Here is an 18,695-nt window from a genome sequence, read left to right as displayed (position 1 = left end):
CAAACCCTGGGATGATGTGTTTCAATCACCACCGGCTACGGGAGCAATGGGCCTGCTTGCGGCCTACGACTATAGGGCAACGGTAGCTGCTCGTGAGTTGTGGGGAGCTTTGCGACCGACGCCGCGGCTATCATGATTCCCGTGTGCTAGAACCAAGCGGCAGCAAAGTTACAACCTAGGCAGCAAAAGCTTTTTTCCAAACCCTGGGATGATATGTTTCAATCACCACCGGCTATGGGAGCAATGGGCCTGCTTGCGCCGCCGACTATAGGGCAGCGGTAGCTGCGGCGAGTTGTGGGGAGCGCATGAGGCGGATGCGGCCAGCGGCGCGGAAGGACTCGCGCTCTGTTTCTGATTTTGGAAGAAGCGATTGGGGAAGAAGATAAGATGACGTGAGGTAGCGGGATCGGGTGGCTACGGGATGCCTCATCCGACGGTCTGCGCTCGACCGGCTGAGCCCTTGCGCCAGTCCGCCGGCACCTAACAATCGCCTAAGAAGAAGAAAACCCTTGCATATTCAGAGAAGTATTACAACAGATCAGTCCACCTATCAATCTCACGTATTCGCGGAAAGAAAAACAGATGAGTCCGCTCCACAATCAGATATACAAACTCGACACAGAGCAAAAAATGGTCTTCGTCGATTTCTCTGACCGAACATGGCGTCATTGTCGAACTTTTAGGGAGAGGAAAAAAAGTTCACCACACTACACATTTTGTCATGGACTCACTCACTTACGACGTCGGTCTCACTGCTCCCCCAACGTAGAGGAAGATATGGATTGAGATTCTCACCTGACTTTAGGCTGACTATACACATTTTGCAAGGAGTATAGAGTTATGTTTCTGCTCCCGAGCTCATCCGCACCTCCTCTGATGAAAAAATCAAAACAAATACTTAAAATATTCAAAAAATTACAATTTTTTTGTGTGTGGTAGATAAGTTTACGCGTGAGGTACGCTCCAAGTTTCAACTCATTTGGACATCTGAGCAACTCTCAGCAAAAAGACAAATTCAGGGTCTGTAATTTTTTTTACTGTTCACACATTGTTCTGATCCGATTTGTTTTTTTTTTGCTGAGAGCTGCTCAGATGTCCAAATAAGTTAAAATTTGGAGCAAACCTCATGCATATAATTGTATATCACGCAAAAAAAAGAATTTGTTTGAACTTTTTTAGTATTTATTTTGATTTTTTCTGACCGGGTGCAGATGAGCCTGGGCGCCGAATTGAATTTTCTACCCATGACTAGTTGAGCGGGTTTGGACATTCTAGAAAAAGATGAGCGGGTTTGGGCACTGCACATGAACACAAAAGAAGTGGATGCCCACAAATGCCCATATCCATAGGCAAATTTACCCTCCTTGGTCCTGAGTTCAAAGACAAAGCACGTGTCACCCGTCGAAGATACTGACCTTGTAGACTACCTATAAACCAACAACAAAAAATTCAACCGGTGTGGAATTGCCTTGAGCTTATTGAGCCGTATATAGGTACTCGATTTGTATAGCTAGAACACATCTTTATTGTAGATGTGGCATATGACATCAGTTACTTCTTATAAATATAATCTTCACAAAAGAAGATGCAAATACAATATAATATTCATCATGGAATCGGGAAAATCTCAGTCTTTGAAATACATGAAACTATCAAATACAATTAGAAGATTGTCATCATGGATACAAAGATCTACACAAATACATAAAGCCTAGCTACCTAGGCTTGATTTACAAACTCGCTCAAGGGTTTTTCCAACTGTTTCATGACAACCTCCCATCCTGCATGGGTCGGGTGCATGTCGTCCCAATAGAAAAATCTCTTTAAATTGTCATACGCAGTGTACAGAAACTCCACGGATGACTCGCCTTGCTGTCCACAGTAACCCTTTGAATCCAAACTATCGCTGCATGGCAATAGTTTGCGTTTGAATTGTTTGGACAGCTCTGAGCCTTTGCCTACATTAATGCACATGAAATTAAAAATGTTTAGATAAAGTAGTTCAAGTACACAATCAAACCCCATCGAATTAGATTAAGATAATTCAACATGCCCTTGACTATAGTTGATAATTTTACGGATATTCAATTTGGCTCCCATGTCCAAATACACTTGATACCTATACCGTTGCCTCGTTCTTGAATTTGAACCAGTAGTTGTATTTAGAAGCATATTTCCATTTGATGTGACCTTTTGCTACTTCAATGGCCCACGTGCCCAATGCACATGGCTTTTGTAGGCGGACCTTCCAGCCGTTCGGGTTGCTTATGGACTCACGCTGGGAAACTTGCACCGGCAAGTTAATATCTTTTTCTGCCTCAACCCCAAGCACACTAGCTTGTCCTAGAAAAAATATGTTAGTACCGAAAAAGGCTTTCGCACCGCTTTATATATAAAGCAAACCCCCAAGAGCACACATACACGGACTAGTCTAGAACACATACACCCAAGTCATACAACAAGAAGTACAAAGGTTCTGCTGAGGACACAACTCAACAAGTCCAAAAGAAACAAAAAGGACGCGGCCGAGGCAAGGAGTCTAATCTGGCTCGGGGGGAGGAGGGGAGGGGCCGGCGGCGACAGACGGACGGTCATCGAGCGAAGATCGGCGATGAAGGCGGTGATGGCGTCGCGATCCTGAGGGCGGCTAAGCGGCCGCCAAAACTGCAAGTAACCAGACAGTTTGAAGAAAGTATCAGTAGCCCGTCGAAAAGGAATACGCTGAATCACAAGCTTATTGCGAATCGTCCATAGAGTCCACGCAAGCACCCCAATCTCGAGCCACCTAATGTGGCGAGAGGGCAGAGGGGAGTTCTGGAGTTCGGCGAAGAGGTCGGGGAAGTTGGTGTGGCACCAATCACCTCCCACAGCCTCCCTAAAGCGGCTCCACATGAATTGAGCTGAGACACAGGAGAAGAAGATGTGATTCGAATCTTCGGGGGTACCACCCAGAGGACAGAGGCCGGACCCAGGGCCATTGCGTTTGCGGACCTCCACCCCAGACGGAATCCTTCCGCGGATCCATTGCCACATGAATATCCGAATTTTTAGTGGCAGGCGGATGGACCAAACCGCAGGAAGGGGGGAGGGGGGAGGAGGGATGGTCGTGTAAAGGGACTTGGTGGAGAATTGGCCCGAAGACTCAAGACGCCACCACACCTCGTCCGTGCCAGCATCCACCACCGGCTTGTGGAGAGCGACGCAATCAAGCAGCTCAAGCCACGCGGCGGCTTCCGGAGGCCCAAATGGCCTCCGGAAGGCGAGGCGCCCTAAGTCAATAAGGCCCCTCTCAACTGAGATCAAGGGGGACACGACGATGGAGAAGAGGTCGGGGAAGCGGGCCGCAAAGGGGGTGTCTCCCGCCCAACGGTCGAACCAGAACAACGTCGCCGTACCCGATCCAACCGAGATGGAGGTCCCAATACGGAGGACGGGTAGCAGTTGGATGACTGATTGCCAAAACTGGTAACCGCCGGATCTTTGACAAAAGGCCAGGGGCTGTCCTCGCAGGTACTTGTTCCGGATGATGTCGAGCCAGAGACCACCATGCCTTTGGGAAATGCCAGAGCCAGCGGGTGAGGAGGCAATATTCATGCGCTTAGAGCACATGATACCGAGGCCTCCCTGTTCCCGGGGCTTGCAGATGTCCGGCCAGCTAACCATATGGTACTTCTGCTTATTGTTGTCGCCGGCCCAATAGAAGCGAGATTGGATTGTGGCGATCTCATGGTGAAGGGTCTCATGGAGGCTATAGAAACTCATAAGGAACAGGAGGAGGCTAGTGAGGGAGGAGTTAATGAGGATCGTCCGAGCCGCCTTCGACAGCCACCTACCCTGCCAAGGCTCCATGCGCGCTTGCAACTTGGTTACCGTGGGGCGCAAGTCCGCAACGGTAAGCCGAGAGTCACTGATGGGGGTTCCCAAGTACGTCGTGGGGAAGGAGCCGAGGCGGCAGTTGAGGCGGTTGGCGATGTCGATGGCTTCTGCCGGAGAATAGCCCATTACCATCACACTACTCTTGTCGAAATTGATCTTTAGGTCAGACATTTGTTGGAAGCATAGAAGGAGGAACTTGAGGTTAGCGATGTCCGTGTCCGAGCCTTCGACCATGATGATGGCATCGTCGGCGCATGTTAATTACCCGGTTGCTAATCCATCTTGCTCGATGTGATTTCGTCGCAAGTACACGGCTAGCATATGCCCGATGAGAATATCGATAGAATGTAGTAGTGCAACTAACGGGATATCAGTGGCGGGCTCCCTGTCACCACCTATAGGCCTTTTACACCCGCCACTGATAATTAGTTTTACAGTAGCGGACGGGATGGGCTGTCCAACGCGGTGGACGCGTCCGGGCTGTCCCATATCTGTCACACATACGGGGTGTATATAAAGGGTTTCGGACAGCCCGAATATATCGACCGGATTTGGGGGGTTCGGCTGGGTGACGTTTTAGGGTCCGAATGTTTAGGGAGAAAGTGGAGGAGTTTGGCTGTAGATGTTCTTACTCCACGACCTTCATACCGGCAAGAAGATAACTACCTCGCTTAAACTGTTAGCGGAAGATATCCCCACTAAATCGGCAACCTTGAATCGAGTCCCACGCCTTTCCTTTCTCGGCTAAGATCCTATAACTGAAAGCTCTGTTCAAATGCAATCACATGCCTTCTTTCCCTGATGATTTGTCATTAGCACTGACAATGTGCACGATGATTCATTACTTCCACCCGCGTGTGGGTCATACTACATCTGCAAGCGTTGAAGCATCCATGCAAGGCTAGTGGGTCTGAAGAGTGCAGCACCGAAGAAATGCATGCAATTTTCAGATGATTTGTCTCCACAGGCACAATTTTTGCTGTCAGGATCTTAGTGCTGAAATAACCTCAAAAGCCAAACTGGGTTTAGTTGGATGCAACGGCAGACATAATGTTTCAAGCACATTTATCTTGACTCCCATGCCAAGAGAATCTTCTGCTGCCACGCTCCAAACATCTGTGCCAACTTAGCTAATCAACCAGAAGCAACCTGAGCTAAGAAGATCCAAAGATTCCCCACCCAACTTGGCGCCTATAAATAATCCTCACGATGGAATACTTGATCCCATCAGTTTCTGCACCAACAGCACATACTAACAAGGCATTCTTCTTCTTGCACAAATGGCCTCCACTGTGCCCCTCTTCTCTCTACTGTCATTGTTCTTGTGTTGTGTTCTTGCCAAGGGAGACATGAAAGTGGCCCCTTCGAGGAATGGGGCCGACCATAGAGGCCGGTCTCTACAGTCAAATCATGTTTTCAGTGTGCTCGGATATGGGGCTTACGGCGATGGACGCCATGACGACACAAAGGTATGTATGCATAGTGCAAAACCACCACTTCCAAAATACATAGCATAATTCATTTCATCTTTTAATGGAAATGGATACGGAAGGCTTACCGTGGGTTTCTTGCGCATCCACCTCTTGCAGGCATTGTCGAAGGCGTGGGCTGCAGCTTGCTCCTCTTTGAATCCTAGCATCGTGCTCATCCCCGGGGGCAAGAAATACCTAACCAAGCATTTAACCTTCTCTGGCCCATGCAAATCCAGTATCACGTTGATGGTGAGATAGATGAATGACAAGAACATGCATACATCATTTTCTTTCATAAAATTTTGCAAACAAAGATGACAAGTTGTACCAAATTCCAGATTGAAGGTACTTTGGTAGCCCCTCCAAAGAGATTATATTGGATAGAAGATACCATTAGGCACTGGATTTTGTTCAGATCTGTGAGTGATCTTACCGTCACCGGTGGTGGGACCATCGATGGAAATGGAAAGATTTGGTGGCAGAACTCCTGCAAAGTAAACTCCAAACTCGTAAGTATATTGAACTTCTAAGTTGCGCATTAATGAAAACCACTAGAAAAATGTAATGTTAAACTGTTAACTTTGAAGTTTAACTATTACAGCTTTCATTTCTTTTTTCCTGAAAGCTTTCTAATATGAATTGTTCCTTTTTCTTTTCCTTGGCAGCCTTGCAGGCAGGCTCCAACGGTGAGTGCGCCTTCCAATCATCATCTTACTTCACATATTCCAATCGAGTAGCCTTGTTTTCTTGATCACATATTGGCCATCTTAATTTCTTTTCACTTTCCAGGCTTTGACGTTCTATTCCTGCACAAATCTGAGAGTGGACAATTTAGAACTGTTGAACAGCCAACAAATCCACATATCGGTGGAGCATTGCAGTGATGTAAGGATGTCACGCCTGTCAATCACAGCACCCGGCACTAGCCCCAACACCGACGGTATCCATATCGCCCATAGCAAGGATGTGAAAGTCATGGACTGCGCAATCAAGACCGGGGACGACTGCATGTCAATCGAGGATGGAACCGAGAACCTACATGTCAACAACATCGTGTGTGGACCGGGGCATGGGATAAGCATCGGGAGCTTAGGCGATCGCAACTCTCAAGCTCAGGTTGCAAACATCACCATCGACGGGGCGCGACTGCGTGGCACGACGAATGGGGCTCGTATCAAGACATGGCAGGGCGGGCGGGGCTACGCAAAGAACATCGTGTTCCAGAACATGATGATGGATAATGTACAGAACCCGATCATCATCGACCAGAACTACTGCGACTCGGCTACACCATGTAATGAACAGGTAAAAGATCATGACGACCGCGTCGGTTTTATTCATTTGTTTATGCGCATAGATATAATCTAGCGTGTGTTTTTTTTGGGTGTAGAAATCGGCCGTGGAGGTGAGCAATGTGCTGTTCAAGAACATCAGGGGGACAAGTGCCTCAAGAGAGGCCATCAAGCTCAGTTGCAGTAGAGCCGTGCCTTGCTATGGGATAGCCTTGCACAACGTCAGGCTTACCCTAAAGCGAGGAGGCGGTGATGCAGAGAGCACATGTGAGAATGCAAAATGGAGGAAACTGGGAACGGTCATGCCACAGCCATGTAGTCTCAACGACTGAAAATATATGGCAAGGATTTGAGAATTTTTAGGTGTATATGATGAGCAGAAAGGGTTACATGTTTTGATACGCTTCCTCTGATTTTCAGAGTGAAGTCTTCCAGTGGAAGGATTTTGAGTACATAGGTGCAATAGAAGGATACATGCCAACACTGGAATGTACTAGTGATCGCCGCCGCGCTCTACTCATTGTTGAAGAGTTGTTCTTTTTTGTATTTTTGATGAGTATCCGCTGTGTGTTCTGTTTTTTTTTCTATATATATAACGGAGCGGGAGATAGTAGAGCATCAATTACTTTAGCAAAATTTCATGTGGAGAGGCTTTGCCTGCTCTTAATGCATAAACCCTTTTGAGCATTTAGCAAACTTGGTGCGGCACTTCTACTCAAGCTGAAACTGGAAACTTATATGCTTTTTCCAAAGAAGTAGCAATACTATGAGGACCCAAAACAAGTTCAAAATTTGGCTATCAAAAATATTTGTCATGACTTCACAATTGTTGGACGGAAAATGCAGTAAAGTGACCAAAAAGTTAAATATCGATATCCAAAGTACAAACAAGGGCCAATTTTCTTGTTATGGCCAAAGATCGTAGGGTACATTCTGGGCAGAAACCAAGGTGAAACCATACCCTAGTATACAAGAGCAAGCAGTACGTAGTCAGTTTTGCCAAACCGATGAGACGAGTTCTCAAGAAGTACAACATGAGGGTGGGGCAAGAATAACAGCAACCTCACCAACTTACCTACAGGCTATAGATGAACATCAGAGTATCTACCCACTGTTGGCTATCTCCTAACAACCTCTTATGTACCGCGGACAACCCGATTTGCCAAATGGTCAGTGTAAGTGCTAAGCATCTGCTCCTACAGTGATGTAAATGGTACACGCTAATACACCGTCCTCTTGACGACGAGCCCAAAAGATATGAACAAACTCAGCCAGCTAGAGAACTCCTAGGTGTTACTCGCATTGTTGTTTCTGTTATAGTGTTATTACTCTCAACAATAAGAGAGGTCAGCTCATTTTCTTGTTGACTTCTCAATCTTGACAAAGTAGGGAGGCTCCTTTTGATTCTCTCGGGTAGATACCTGCAATTTTTTGGAAACAGACCCTTTATCACTACGAACTGCAACCAGAATAGTGCAAGGTACATGACCGAAAAAAACATATGGTTGCGGAAAGTTGGTCTATGAAAGACAACTTACATGTCAATTCTTTCTGCAATTGCTCTGCGCACTGAAGAGTTGAAACCATAAGCAATCGAATTAAAAAGGCCCTAAAAATGTTGGGGAACATTAGTCTGGAGAATTGATGAAAAATAGGAGAAATGTGTAATAAAGCTATCAACAAAATTATTTTGTAGATAAGGCAGGCACAGAGGAACAGTATGATTCCAGCAAATACAGTAACAAGAGGGAGTCATAACTCATAAATACCCTAAGGTCTGTTTTGATGGTGGATTTTATCCGAATCTATTAAACTAATTTAGTTCTATAATGAAGGCTAGCAAATACTACAAGCCAATTGCATGGGCTCGTTCCAAGAAGTAAAGAAATAAACATGTTGGAATGCAAGCATGCCCATCTTTTGGAGTAGAACTATCAATAGAATGACAAAACGATAACATGGATTGGTTCAGTATCTCCAGGAAGTACGAACCCCAGTTAGCAACTTTGCATCATATGAATCCAGAAGCATCTAGTCTAAGAATGGAAGACAAAAAACATCCAAAGACTCACCATAAGTCCAGCAAACCCGATATCAAGGATGGATAGCCAAAATATCTTGTGACCAGGATTAGCAAAGTCATACAGGCGATTGATTGTCGCGAAAGCCCATGAACCAATTAAAATCAGAGGGTAATAACCCCACCGGTTAAATGCCTACAAAAGGAAGCAAATAATAGTTAAAAGCTGATCAAGGACACACCAAAGTAGCATGGTGATGAGTATATACTACATAGGGACATATTCCTCACAATAAAAGCAGCTGTAATTTATTTATCATTGAATCCTATAGAGAAGTAGTACAAAAACATAAAAGGAGCTTATGGACTAACAATATTGAACAGTCTGTTTTCAGTTAAAAACTGATGATGTACACAATGCATATACCTTCTTGTCTGCCCTCACGTCAGATTGACTTGATCGATCACTCATGCCAACAGCCATCTACAAATTAACATAAACTTTTCAGAAGATACAGCCAGAAAGAGCAGAACATATCAAGTTCTACAATACAAGCCTCAGTCAGCCTACCCTCAATAGTCAATATACAAGAGAAAACAGTTAACAGAACATGTGTTGTATGCATACCCGTGTCGCATTGTTCAACATGCGGTTTACTTGATAGTACGTAAACCCATTGTAGAGAATGGCACCCCAAAGCGGAAGGTAAAAGGTAATCAAGTGTAAAATCTGCAAGTAAAGGGCATTCTAGTGAAGGAATTACTAAGAAGATGATACATGAAAACATTTCTACATCTCAGGGACTAAGTGAAGACCATACAAATGGATTGTCAATATATTGCAATGTCTGAAAAATCTGAAGGTAGTCCAAGCAAGCTAGGTCACAAATCCATAAAAATAGTGAATGGCAGTTTGAACCGTTTGATAACAGCTATGGATGATGTACAAAAGCTACATGGAAACAGTAGAATTCAGGAAGACAACTATTTGAGCTGTTCTTGGAATCACTGATACTATAAGAAAAATAGGATCAAATGTATCTTAGTTTAAGCAACAGGAGTGTGTATAACCAAATTAACAAGCTCTTAATAAAAGAGAAAGATGTACCTTTCCCGTGCTTCCCTGCTGGATCCAACACCAGGTCCCTGGCCTTCCATAATCACTTCCTATTGAACGTAATACAGTTGTAACTAGTGAAGTTCCTGAGGAATCAAAAAAAGGAGGCTCTATGTTTAAAGCAACCCATATACAAATATAATAAAGGGCACCTAGGGCGGTAAACTCAGATGATACATAGACAAAATCTGCAGCACAAGTTACTAACATGGCTAGTTACCAGTTCCAACTATATGAGGCCAGCAAATGAAATCACTCGTACTCATTTTCAAGATACATAGGCATGATCATCTGATTGGACAAACAACAGAAATTGGCACTGGCATAGGCAGGGTTGAAAATAGCAACACAAAAAATGGGTTACATATGTACGCCATATATAAATGTCGCCATAAGATATAGCAACCTGAATATTAAGACAGACAAAGCATGATGCATCCAACACAGCTGACAGCTATGTTATCTGAAAATTTCCATATTCATCGGCAAATTAGTTACACATAGATGACACAGCTATGAATTTGTGAAGTTTTAAGAAATGTAATCTATTCAAAGCATGCTTTTTAAATGGTTGGACAGGTCGCTGTAAGTAATTTGGAAACATGAAGAAATCAGAGAAGTGCCAAAGTGGTGAACAACATACATACCCCATACATACAAGTGGAAAATGAATCCAAACTCCTCAACATCAGTTTTGTGCTTGACAACTGTGCGATGAAGAGTGAATGCTATAGTGGTTGTCCATAGAAAAGAAGCCACACAGAAGAAATGTGCACTGTAGTCATGCGCAAAGCAATAGAATGCATTTGCTGGACCCCTACAACATCAGATAACAAACTCACTAAATTAATCTGCCACAAAACCCAGCAATCAAGCTGTATGGCAAATATCATTGTAAAATACGGAAGAGAAAAAAGAACAGTCTGTTTGTTGTAGCAGAAAGAAGTGCTATAAAGCTTTTAAATAGCGGATAGCGGACTGGTTGCGGATTAGGGTCAGCGTAGCGGAATGCGGATAGCGGTCGATATTGCGGGCGCTATGTCCACCTAGCCAATTTTTTAAAAACACTCATAAATTTGAGATTGTTGTGTATATTTCTAGGCCATTGAAAAAAATATGACACTTAATTTGAAAAATCATCATTTATATAAGAATATAAACTATAATTGAACAATATTTGGTCGTGCAACCATGCAAGCAAGGCACATTTACCAAAATAGATTACACAACAGAACAACAAGGACTTATATAGCGGGCGATATTGCGGATAGCGGACGATATAGCGGTCTAACAAGCGAAAGTGCCTTGGAGCACCCGGCGACTACAACCATTGAAATCGCTCCCATTCAATCGCATTGGGATCCCATCCACTATATTAGGGTACTGTGTATTAGATGAATCTGCACCATGTATAGCTCTCCAGCATTTCCGTATCAAATGACGAAACAACTGTTCTCTCTGACATGCATGTGTACCCCACGCGCTATCTGCCTCAACGACCAACGCCCACCAACCCAGCATCAATTCAATGCACCCCGCTCCTCATCCTCCCTTCGTTGCCCTTCTTCCCCAGGACATGCGATTCTTCCCCATTCATCCTTCTTCGAAATCCTCTTCTACTACTCCTGCCCCTTCTTTCCCAAACTTCTACTTGCAATGTGGAACAAAACTAGAATAAACTAGGAAGACTATGTCCGCCCTGGCCGTCACTCGAGCTTGCCGCGTCCTGTGCCTCCATGGCCGGCGACACCACGTCCGCCATGACTGCCGACACCAAGTCATGCGTTCTAAAGGCCAGCGCAACGTGTGTGGAGAAAGCTAGGAGGAAGACGATGCGCAAATCTAGATAGCCATCGTTGTTTGTGCTTGACGCGTTCAGGACACCGCGTCTGCCTGGGCGCTGACTCATGTTCTCTGTTCCCGCGGCCAGCGATAACATCATCGTCGGGACATATTCATAGCATACGTTGTTTGCCTCATGGTCATCCCCGTCGCCGTCAAGCTCTGTATGGCCATGCCCCACCTCAGCAGCAGTGTCATGTACGTCGTGCTCGCCCTGGTCGAGGTCGTGAGCTTCATGCTCGTAGTTGCCGTCATAGACCTGAGCTTGCGCGTGGCCGGCGTCCTCCGAGTCTCCGATCGTCTTATACATCATTTAATACGTTATTGTCTCACGGTGGAGCGGCAGCGGCGACACCGCGTGTGCCCCGGCCGCCGGCACCATGGTGCCTTCCTGAACCCAGCTGTACTATATCCAAGCACGATAAGAACTGGCCGCTTCCCACAGCTACCATCTTCCGCGTCCGCGTTGTCTCCGTCGCCGTCAAGCTCGGCATGGACGTGCTACTCCTCACCCACTGTGTTCTATATGTCGTGCTCATGGTGAAGGACATGGGCTTCTTCCTCATGGCCGGCCCCCTTGACCCGAGCTTGTGCCTGGCGGGACGGTCATGCTTAATGGCCACAAACGTATTGCTCGCATCTGATAAAAGACAGTTGGGGGGCCGAAATTAATGTGATTCTTTGTTCATACGCAATATACGTCTCGTATTGGATGAAAGCAAACTTACACTGCATTAACTGCATCCATCCCGAGACAGTAATGGACGTACAGATTACAGGGAGTGGAGCCTCCGTGTGCTCCTAATCCGCCTCCTCTAACAAGTGATATTGCGCCCGCATCATGACAACACGCTATTTTCTAACGCAACCTTAAACTAATAGCGGCAGGGTGACGCTACCGCTATTGCGGCCGCAATAGCGGAGGTAGCGGACGCTATTTCCATTTAATCGTCTTATTGATAACTGAAGGGAGATATCAAAATATACTACCCATGATAAAATGTTGATGTGGCTTTTTGTCAGTGTTATACTGTTATTAGCAAAGGTGGATATAATCAGAAAGACAGGAAGCAACTATGTTCAGCAGAGAGTATATTAAAATTATACAGACAGCAACATACCCCATTATAGTGAATAAGCTACAAAGCATATCCTGCAATTGAAGTGAACATTGTCAGAAAAACTGAAGCATACAGTAGTTAAAGCAATGAAGAAAGCTTGCTTCAAATAATGCTTTCACTAGTACGCAGAGCACCTTGACTAGACATGTATTTCATTTTTCTAAAAAAGAATTCCGCATTCTATCGCCAAAACAAAAGTATGTGAATGCGCATCATCCCACTGGTTGCAATTTCAACAACATAATAGAGCTAGGGGGGGCAATGTGATCTCTTGCAAATGAACAATTCAAAAAATGCCTGTTGGATGCCACTTTTCCGCATTCAAGTATATATGTGGAAGATATCCTACGGCTTAGCTTCATTAAACTGGAGCGGCCATTGTGGGAATGGCAACAGGTCACATGATCTCAATCATCTTCCGAGTATCATATGAAACAAGTGTTAAGTTGGTCAATAATTGAAGCTAACCATAGTGTAAGACATGCTTAGCTTTGTGCTAAAGCTATTGCAGCTACGAAACTATCGGAAAAATGAATCTATAATGGCCCCAATTGGCAGAAATAAGCATCATGGGTCAAAATTCGACGCACATTTCTGAAGATCCCAGTCCTGACTACTTCCTGCACCGAATTCTCCACAGCTACTAGAGCTCGTATGCACGGCCATTTGTGCAAACTAACGACACGAGACATCAAAATTGCTCAATTACAGACCAAACTATCAAACCACCGCTCGCAGATCGCGCCACAAGCCCCAAATTCCAAGCCACGCGCACGCCAGATCAAGCAATCAGCATCCCAAACCGATAAAACAGCAAGCAAAGCTCCCAGATCCGATGCTCTCACCGCGACGGCGAGGAAGTAGACGAGCTTGAACGAGAACTTGCGGAGCTCGCGGAAGAGGAGGTAGCAGAGCACGATAAAGGAGGAGCCGGCGAGCGAGAGCGCCGCCGCGGTGGTGCCCACGGCGTCGAGAATCTCGCGGTTCCTCATGGACTGGCTCGCCGCCGACGACGCCGCCAGGGCCGACGCTGCCATCGCGTCGCCGTCGCCGGCAATCTCTGCGGTGGTGCGAGTTTTTATTTTCTTTTTTTCTTTTGAGGGTCTGCGGTGGTGGGAAGGTGGGGGAGGACAGAAGTAGCGCAGAGGAGAACGGCTGGCGAAAGTCGTTGGCTGTTGGGTTGGGGCCGAGTGCCTTCGTAGCGAAGGTTGTGGCTTCATTGGGCCTTCAGATGTGTATTCTGGGCTTGGGGTTGGGTGTACTTTTAGGCCTGAATTATTACACCGTAAAAATTCTCAAAAAAAAAAATATTACACCGTAAAACAAATTCCCCTATTAAATTTTCTCAAAAAAAAACAAATTCCCCTATTAAAAGACTGTAAAACCAGATTGTTTTTTCAGGGCAAAGGAGTGAAAAACAAAAGTTAGGATGAATTTTTTCTATGATTTTATTTATTATTTTCAAAATGAAACGTTTGTCCTTTTAAATTATATGTAATTATTTAATGTGAAAACAAACATGTACATCTTGTGTTTTGCTTGGGTACCCCCCCCCCCCTCTATAAGTTCACATGAATTTGAATGTTACTTTAAAAGGTTGTCGTCATGTTAGTTTGTAGATCAAGTGTATCGAATACAGATTTGGATACGAAAGAATATATTGCCTTTTTTTTATTGAACTAGAGGATAGCCCGTGCGTTGCAACATGAACCGATTGCAATATATTTTTTAGTGATTTGATTGTATGAAATATAAATAGTTGGAATATTAATATATGAACTAAAACAAAAAATAGATATTATATATTATATTTGATTATTGTGTAGTTGAATATATTTGTTGAATATAAGTGACATAATATAATGGAAAGTTGTTTCCCATGCATGTTGAGTGGACCTTTTATGAGGTGGCATGTGTGGTGAGGTGGAATGTGTGCATGGGATCATCTAATAATGAAAAACTTTTTCTCATGTATGTAGTGATGGGCCTTTAATGAAGTGGCATATATATGTGCATGTTAAGATAATAGAAATAGTGGGGACAAACTATTTAAGTACTCCCTCTATCCCAAATTTACTTGTCGTAGAAATGGATGTATTTAAAACTAAAAATACATCTAGATACATTGACTTCTGTGACAAGTAATTCGGGACGAAGGTAGTATATATGATATGTAACTTCTAATCTGCATTGAAATATGTAAACTTGTGTATGGGTGTACCGAAGCAAAGTTCTCTTTTCTCCCAGAGAAGACATGACTTATTACCTGAGCAGAAAACGCACTAGAATTCTAGAATCACTTTACTTGTCAATCTTTTTCGAAAATGGACGCTTTATTACTTAAAAGGTTTAAATATTATACCCGGCCTCTGCATACTATGATGCACACAGCCAAATAAAGTCTTCTCGCACAAACAAAAAATAAAAAGGTGAAATAGAAAGAAACATGTAGAGTATGTATAACGCCTAAAACGGAGGTGGGCCAATCCTAAGATCATGCTGCCACCCATGTTGGGTAAAAGTAACCCTCGCCGCATCCTCCAATCGTGCACACACCGCCGTAAACAGGTCTCGATTCTCCACGCGCTGTAGAGAGGACCATAAACGAAGAGTCCCGATACATCTGTAGATAACCTGCATCAGAGAAGTACTTTTATCATTAAAAACCTTATCATTCCTACACAGCCAAAGCGACCAAATAACAGCAAGCGCTCCCACCCTAAGAAGAGTTCTAAACCTGTGATCAATCTCATGTAACCAGTTGCCAAATACATTAGCAACACTACAAGGAGGATACAAGTCAGAAGCTATCTGGATGACTGACCATATAGAACGAGCCAATTTGCATTGGAAAAACAAATGTTTTATTGTCTCATCATGGTGACAAAAGACACATTGCGGACTACCATGCCAATTTCTCTTAATAAGGTTGTATTTAGTAAGAATGACTCCGCGACGAAGATACCATGCAAATATTTTATTCTTAAGAGGTATCTTCATCTTCCAGATCTTCTTGTTATTGTCAACTGGCACATCAGACTGGATTAACGCTCTATACATTGACTCCACTTAGAATTGGCCATTCCCATGGAGGTTCCATCGGAAAACATCAGACCCATGTGACAATTGCACCGTGGACAGCCGCTGAAGCAGGATGTTCCATGATTGTAGTCTGGGTCCAATTAAATCTCTTCTGAATGTCACATTTGGTGGAAATGATCCATTACCGTGGCAATAGTATCACCCTTTGTGGCGCACAATGTTGTCTAGAGCTGGATATTGTTCCCGAAGTGTGGTATCTCCTAGCTGCTTGTCCTCCCAGAATCTAATTTCCGAGCCGTCCTTAATCGAGAAGGATCCATAGCCAAAGAAATATTTCTTCGTACCCATTAGACCCGCCCAAAAAATGAGAATTCCCAGGCTTCCAGTATACCTGGGATACCGCCTTGGAACCCACATATTTCCTCCTTAGGAGGGTTTGCCATACACCATCTTCTGTCAGTAATTTAAACAACCATTTACTGAGGAGGGCCCTATTCTTAACCTCAAGATCATGAATGCCCAACCCGCCTTGGTCTTTGGGACGGAAAACCACACTCCATTTGGACAGCCGATATTTCCTTCTCTCACTATCTCCTTGCCAAAAGAATCTTGATCGGAAATAATTCAATCTCTGTAAGACTCCTTTCGGCAACTGGAAGAAGTAAATCATATATAGTACCATATTACTTAGTACTGAATTTTTGAGGACCAATCTTCCACCCAGAGACAACAGTTTACCTTTCCAACTGCTAAGTCTTTTTTGCAGTCTCTCCTCGACGTGTTTCCATTCAGCATTTGTGAGTCTCCGATAATGTATCGCTATCCCCAAATATGTGATCGGAAATTCGCCCAACCTACATCTGAACAGTTCAGCGTACAGGTAGGCCTCGTTTTGAGCGTCGCCAAAGCAAAACAATTCACTTTTATCAAAATTGATCTTGAGACCCGAGAGTTGCTCGAATGCTAATAAAATCAGTTTCATATTTCTCGCTTTCTCGAGGTCATGATCCATGAAGAGAATCGTATTGTCGGCATATTGAAGTATGGAGAGACCACCATCAACTAGGTGATTTACTACCCCAACAATTTGGCCATCAACCTTGGCACTCTCAATCATGACCGCTAGCATATCCGCCACTATATTAAATAGCATGGGCGATAATGAGTCACCTTGTCTCAATCCCTTCTTTGTTTGGAAATACTGCCCGGCGTCATCATTGACCTTAATGGCAAATCTACCTCCAGAAATGAAGTTATGGACCATGGCGCGCCACTCTACAGAAAATCCTTTCATTCTGGGAGTCTGTTGAAGAAAGGCCCACTTGACTTTGTCATAAGCTTTTTCAAAGTCTATTTTGAGTACCACCTCATTCAGCTTTTTCCGGTGTAATTCATGGATTGTTTCATGAAGGATAACAACTGTTGGAAATATGCCCTAGAGGCAATAATAAAAGTGTTATTATTATATTTCCTTGTTCATGATAATTGTCTTTTATTCATGCTATAACTGTATTATCCGGAAATCATAATACACGTGCGAATAAATAGACCACAATATGTCCCTAGTGAGCCTCTAGTTGACTAGCTCGTTGTGATCAACAGATAGTCATGGTTTCCTGGCTATGGACATTGGATGTCGTTGATAACGGGATCACATCATTAGGAGAATGATGTGATGGACAAGACCCAATCCTAAGCATAGCACAAAGATCGTGTAGTTCGTTTGCTAGAGCTTTGCCAATGTCAAGTATCTCTTCCTTTGACCATGAGAGCGTGTAACTCCTGGATACCGTAGGAGTGCTTTGGGTGTATCAAACGTCACAACGTAACTGGGTGACTATAAAGGTGCACTACAGGTATCTCCGAAAGTATCTATTGTTTTATGCGGATCGAGACTGGGATTTGTCACTCCGTGTAAACGGAGAGGTATCTCTGGGCCCACTCGGTAGGACATCATCATATGCGCAATGTGACCAAGGAGTTGATCACGGGATGATGTGTTACAGAACGAGTAAAGTGACTTGCCGGTAACGAGATTGAACAAGGTATTGGATACCGACGATCGAATCTCGGGCAAGTAACATACCGATAGACAAAGGGAATTGAATACGGGATCGATTGAGTCCTTGACATCGTGGTTCATCCGATGAGATCATCGTGGAACATGTGGGAGCCATCATGGGTATCCAGATCCCACTGTTGGTTATTGACCGGAGAACGTCTCGGTCATGTCTACATGTCTCCCGAACCCGTAGGGTCTACACACTTAAGGTTCGATGACGCTAGGGTTATAAAGGAAGCTTGTATGTGGTTACCGAATGTTGTTCGGAGTCCCGGATGAGATCCCGGACGTCACGAGGAGTTCCGGAATGGTCCGGAGGTAAAGATTTATATATGGGAAGTCCTATTTTGGCCACTGGAAAATGTTCGGGATTTTTCGGTATTGTACCGAGAAGGTTCTAGAAGGTTCCGGAGTGGGGCCCACCTGCATGGGGGGACCCACATGAACGTGGGTAGTGGGGGAAAGGCCCCACACCCCTGGTCAAGGCGCACCAAGATCCCCCCTTAGAAGGAATAAGATCATATCCCAAAGGGATAAGATCAAGATCCCTAAAAAGGGGGGATAACAATCGGTGGGGAAGGAAATGATGGGATTTCTTTCCTCCCACCTTTGCCAACGCCCCAATGGACTTGGAGGGCAAGAAAACAGCCCCCTCCACCCCTATATATAGTGGGGAGGCGCATGGGAGCTTCACCCTTGCCCCTGGCGCAGCCCTCCCTCTCCCAAGTGCTCCTCCTCTCTCGCGGTGCTTGGCGAAGCCCTGCAGGATTGCCACGCTCCTCCACCACCACCACGCTGTTGTGCTGCTGCTGGACGGAGTCTTCCTCAACCTCTCCCTCTCTCCTTGCTGG

At 44.6% G+C, this 18,695-nt stretch overlaps 2 protein-coding genes across 2 annotated transcripts; one reads left to right on the top strand and one right to left on the bottom strand.

The window, feature by feature from the left end:
* The first annotated feature begins 5,156 nt into the window (after positions 1–5,156).
* LOC123156557 (polygalacturonase-like) lies at positions 5,157–6,972 on the top strand. The gene is made up of 6 exons (XM_044574709.1): positions 5,157–5,345; positions 5,466–5,597; positions 5,687–5,857; positions 6,014–6,034; positions 6,138–6,653; positions 6,739–6,972. Exons 1-6 carry the CDS (start codon positions 5,157–5,159, stop codon positions 6,970–6,972), a joined length of 1,263 nt encoding a protein of 420 aa, XP_044430644.1.
* Positions 6,973–7,486: 514 nt separating this feature from the next.
* Positions 7,487–13,891, bottom strand: LOC123158289 (G-protein coupled receptor 1). The gene is made up of 9 exons (XM_044576341.1): positions 13,586–13,891; positions 12,741–12,772; positions 10,425–10,594; positions 9,769–9,863; positions 9,289–9,390; positions 9,088–9,144; positions 8,713–8,856; positions 8,179–8,249; positions 7,487–8,061 (listed from the first exon to the last, which is right to left on the bottom strand). The coding sequence occupies exons 1-9, from the start codon at positions 13,775–13,777 to the stop codon at positions 7,908–7,910; spliced, it is 1,017 nt and encodes a 338-aa protein (XP_044432276.1). The 5' UTR covers positions 13,778–13,891; the 3' UTR covers positions 7,487–7,907.
* Between the last annotated feature and the right edge of the window lie 4,804 nt (positions 13,892–18,695).

Source organism: Triticum aestivum, chromosome 7B, assembly GCF_018294505.1.
Source record: "Triticum aestivum cultivar Chinese Spring chromosome 7B, IWGSC CS RefSeq v2.1, whole genome shotgun sequence".
NCBI classification, from domain to species: Eukaryota; Viridiplantae; Streptophyta; class Magnoliopsida; order Poales; family Poaceae; genus Triticum; species Triticum aestivum.
The sequence above is the reverse complement of the archived record's forward strand: the minus strand, read 5'-3'. Positions and strand labels throughout refer to the sequence as shown.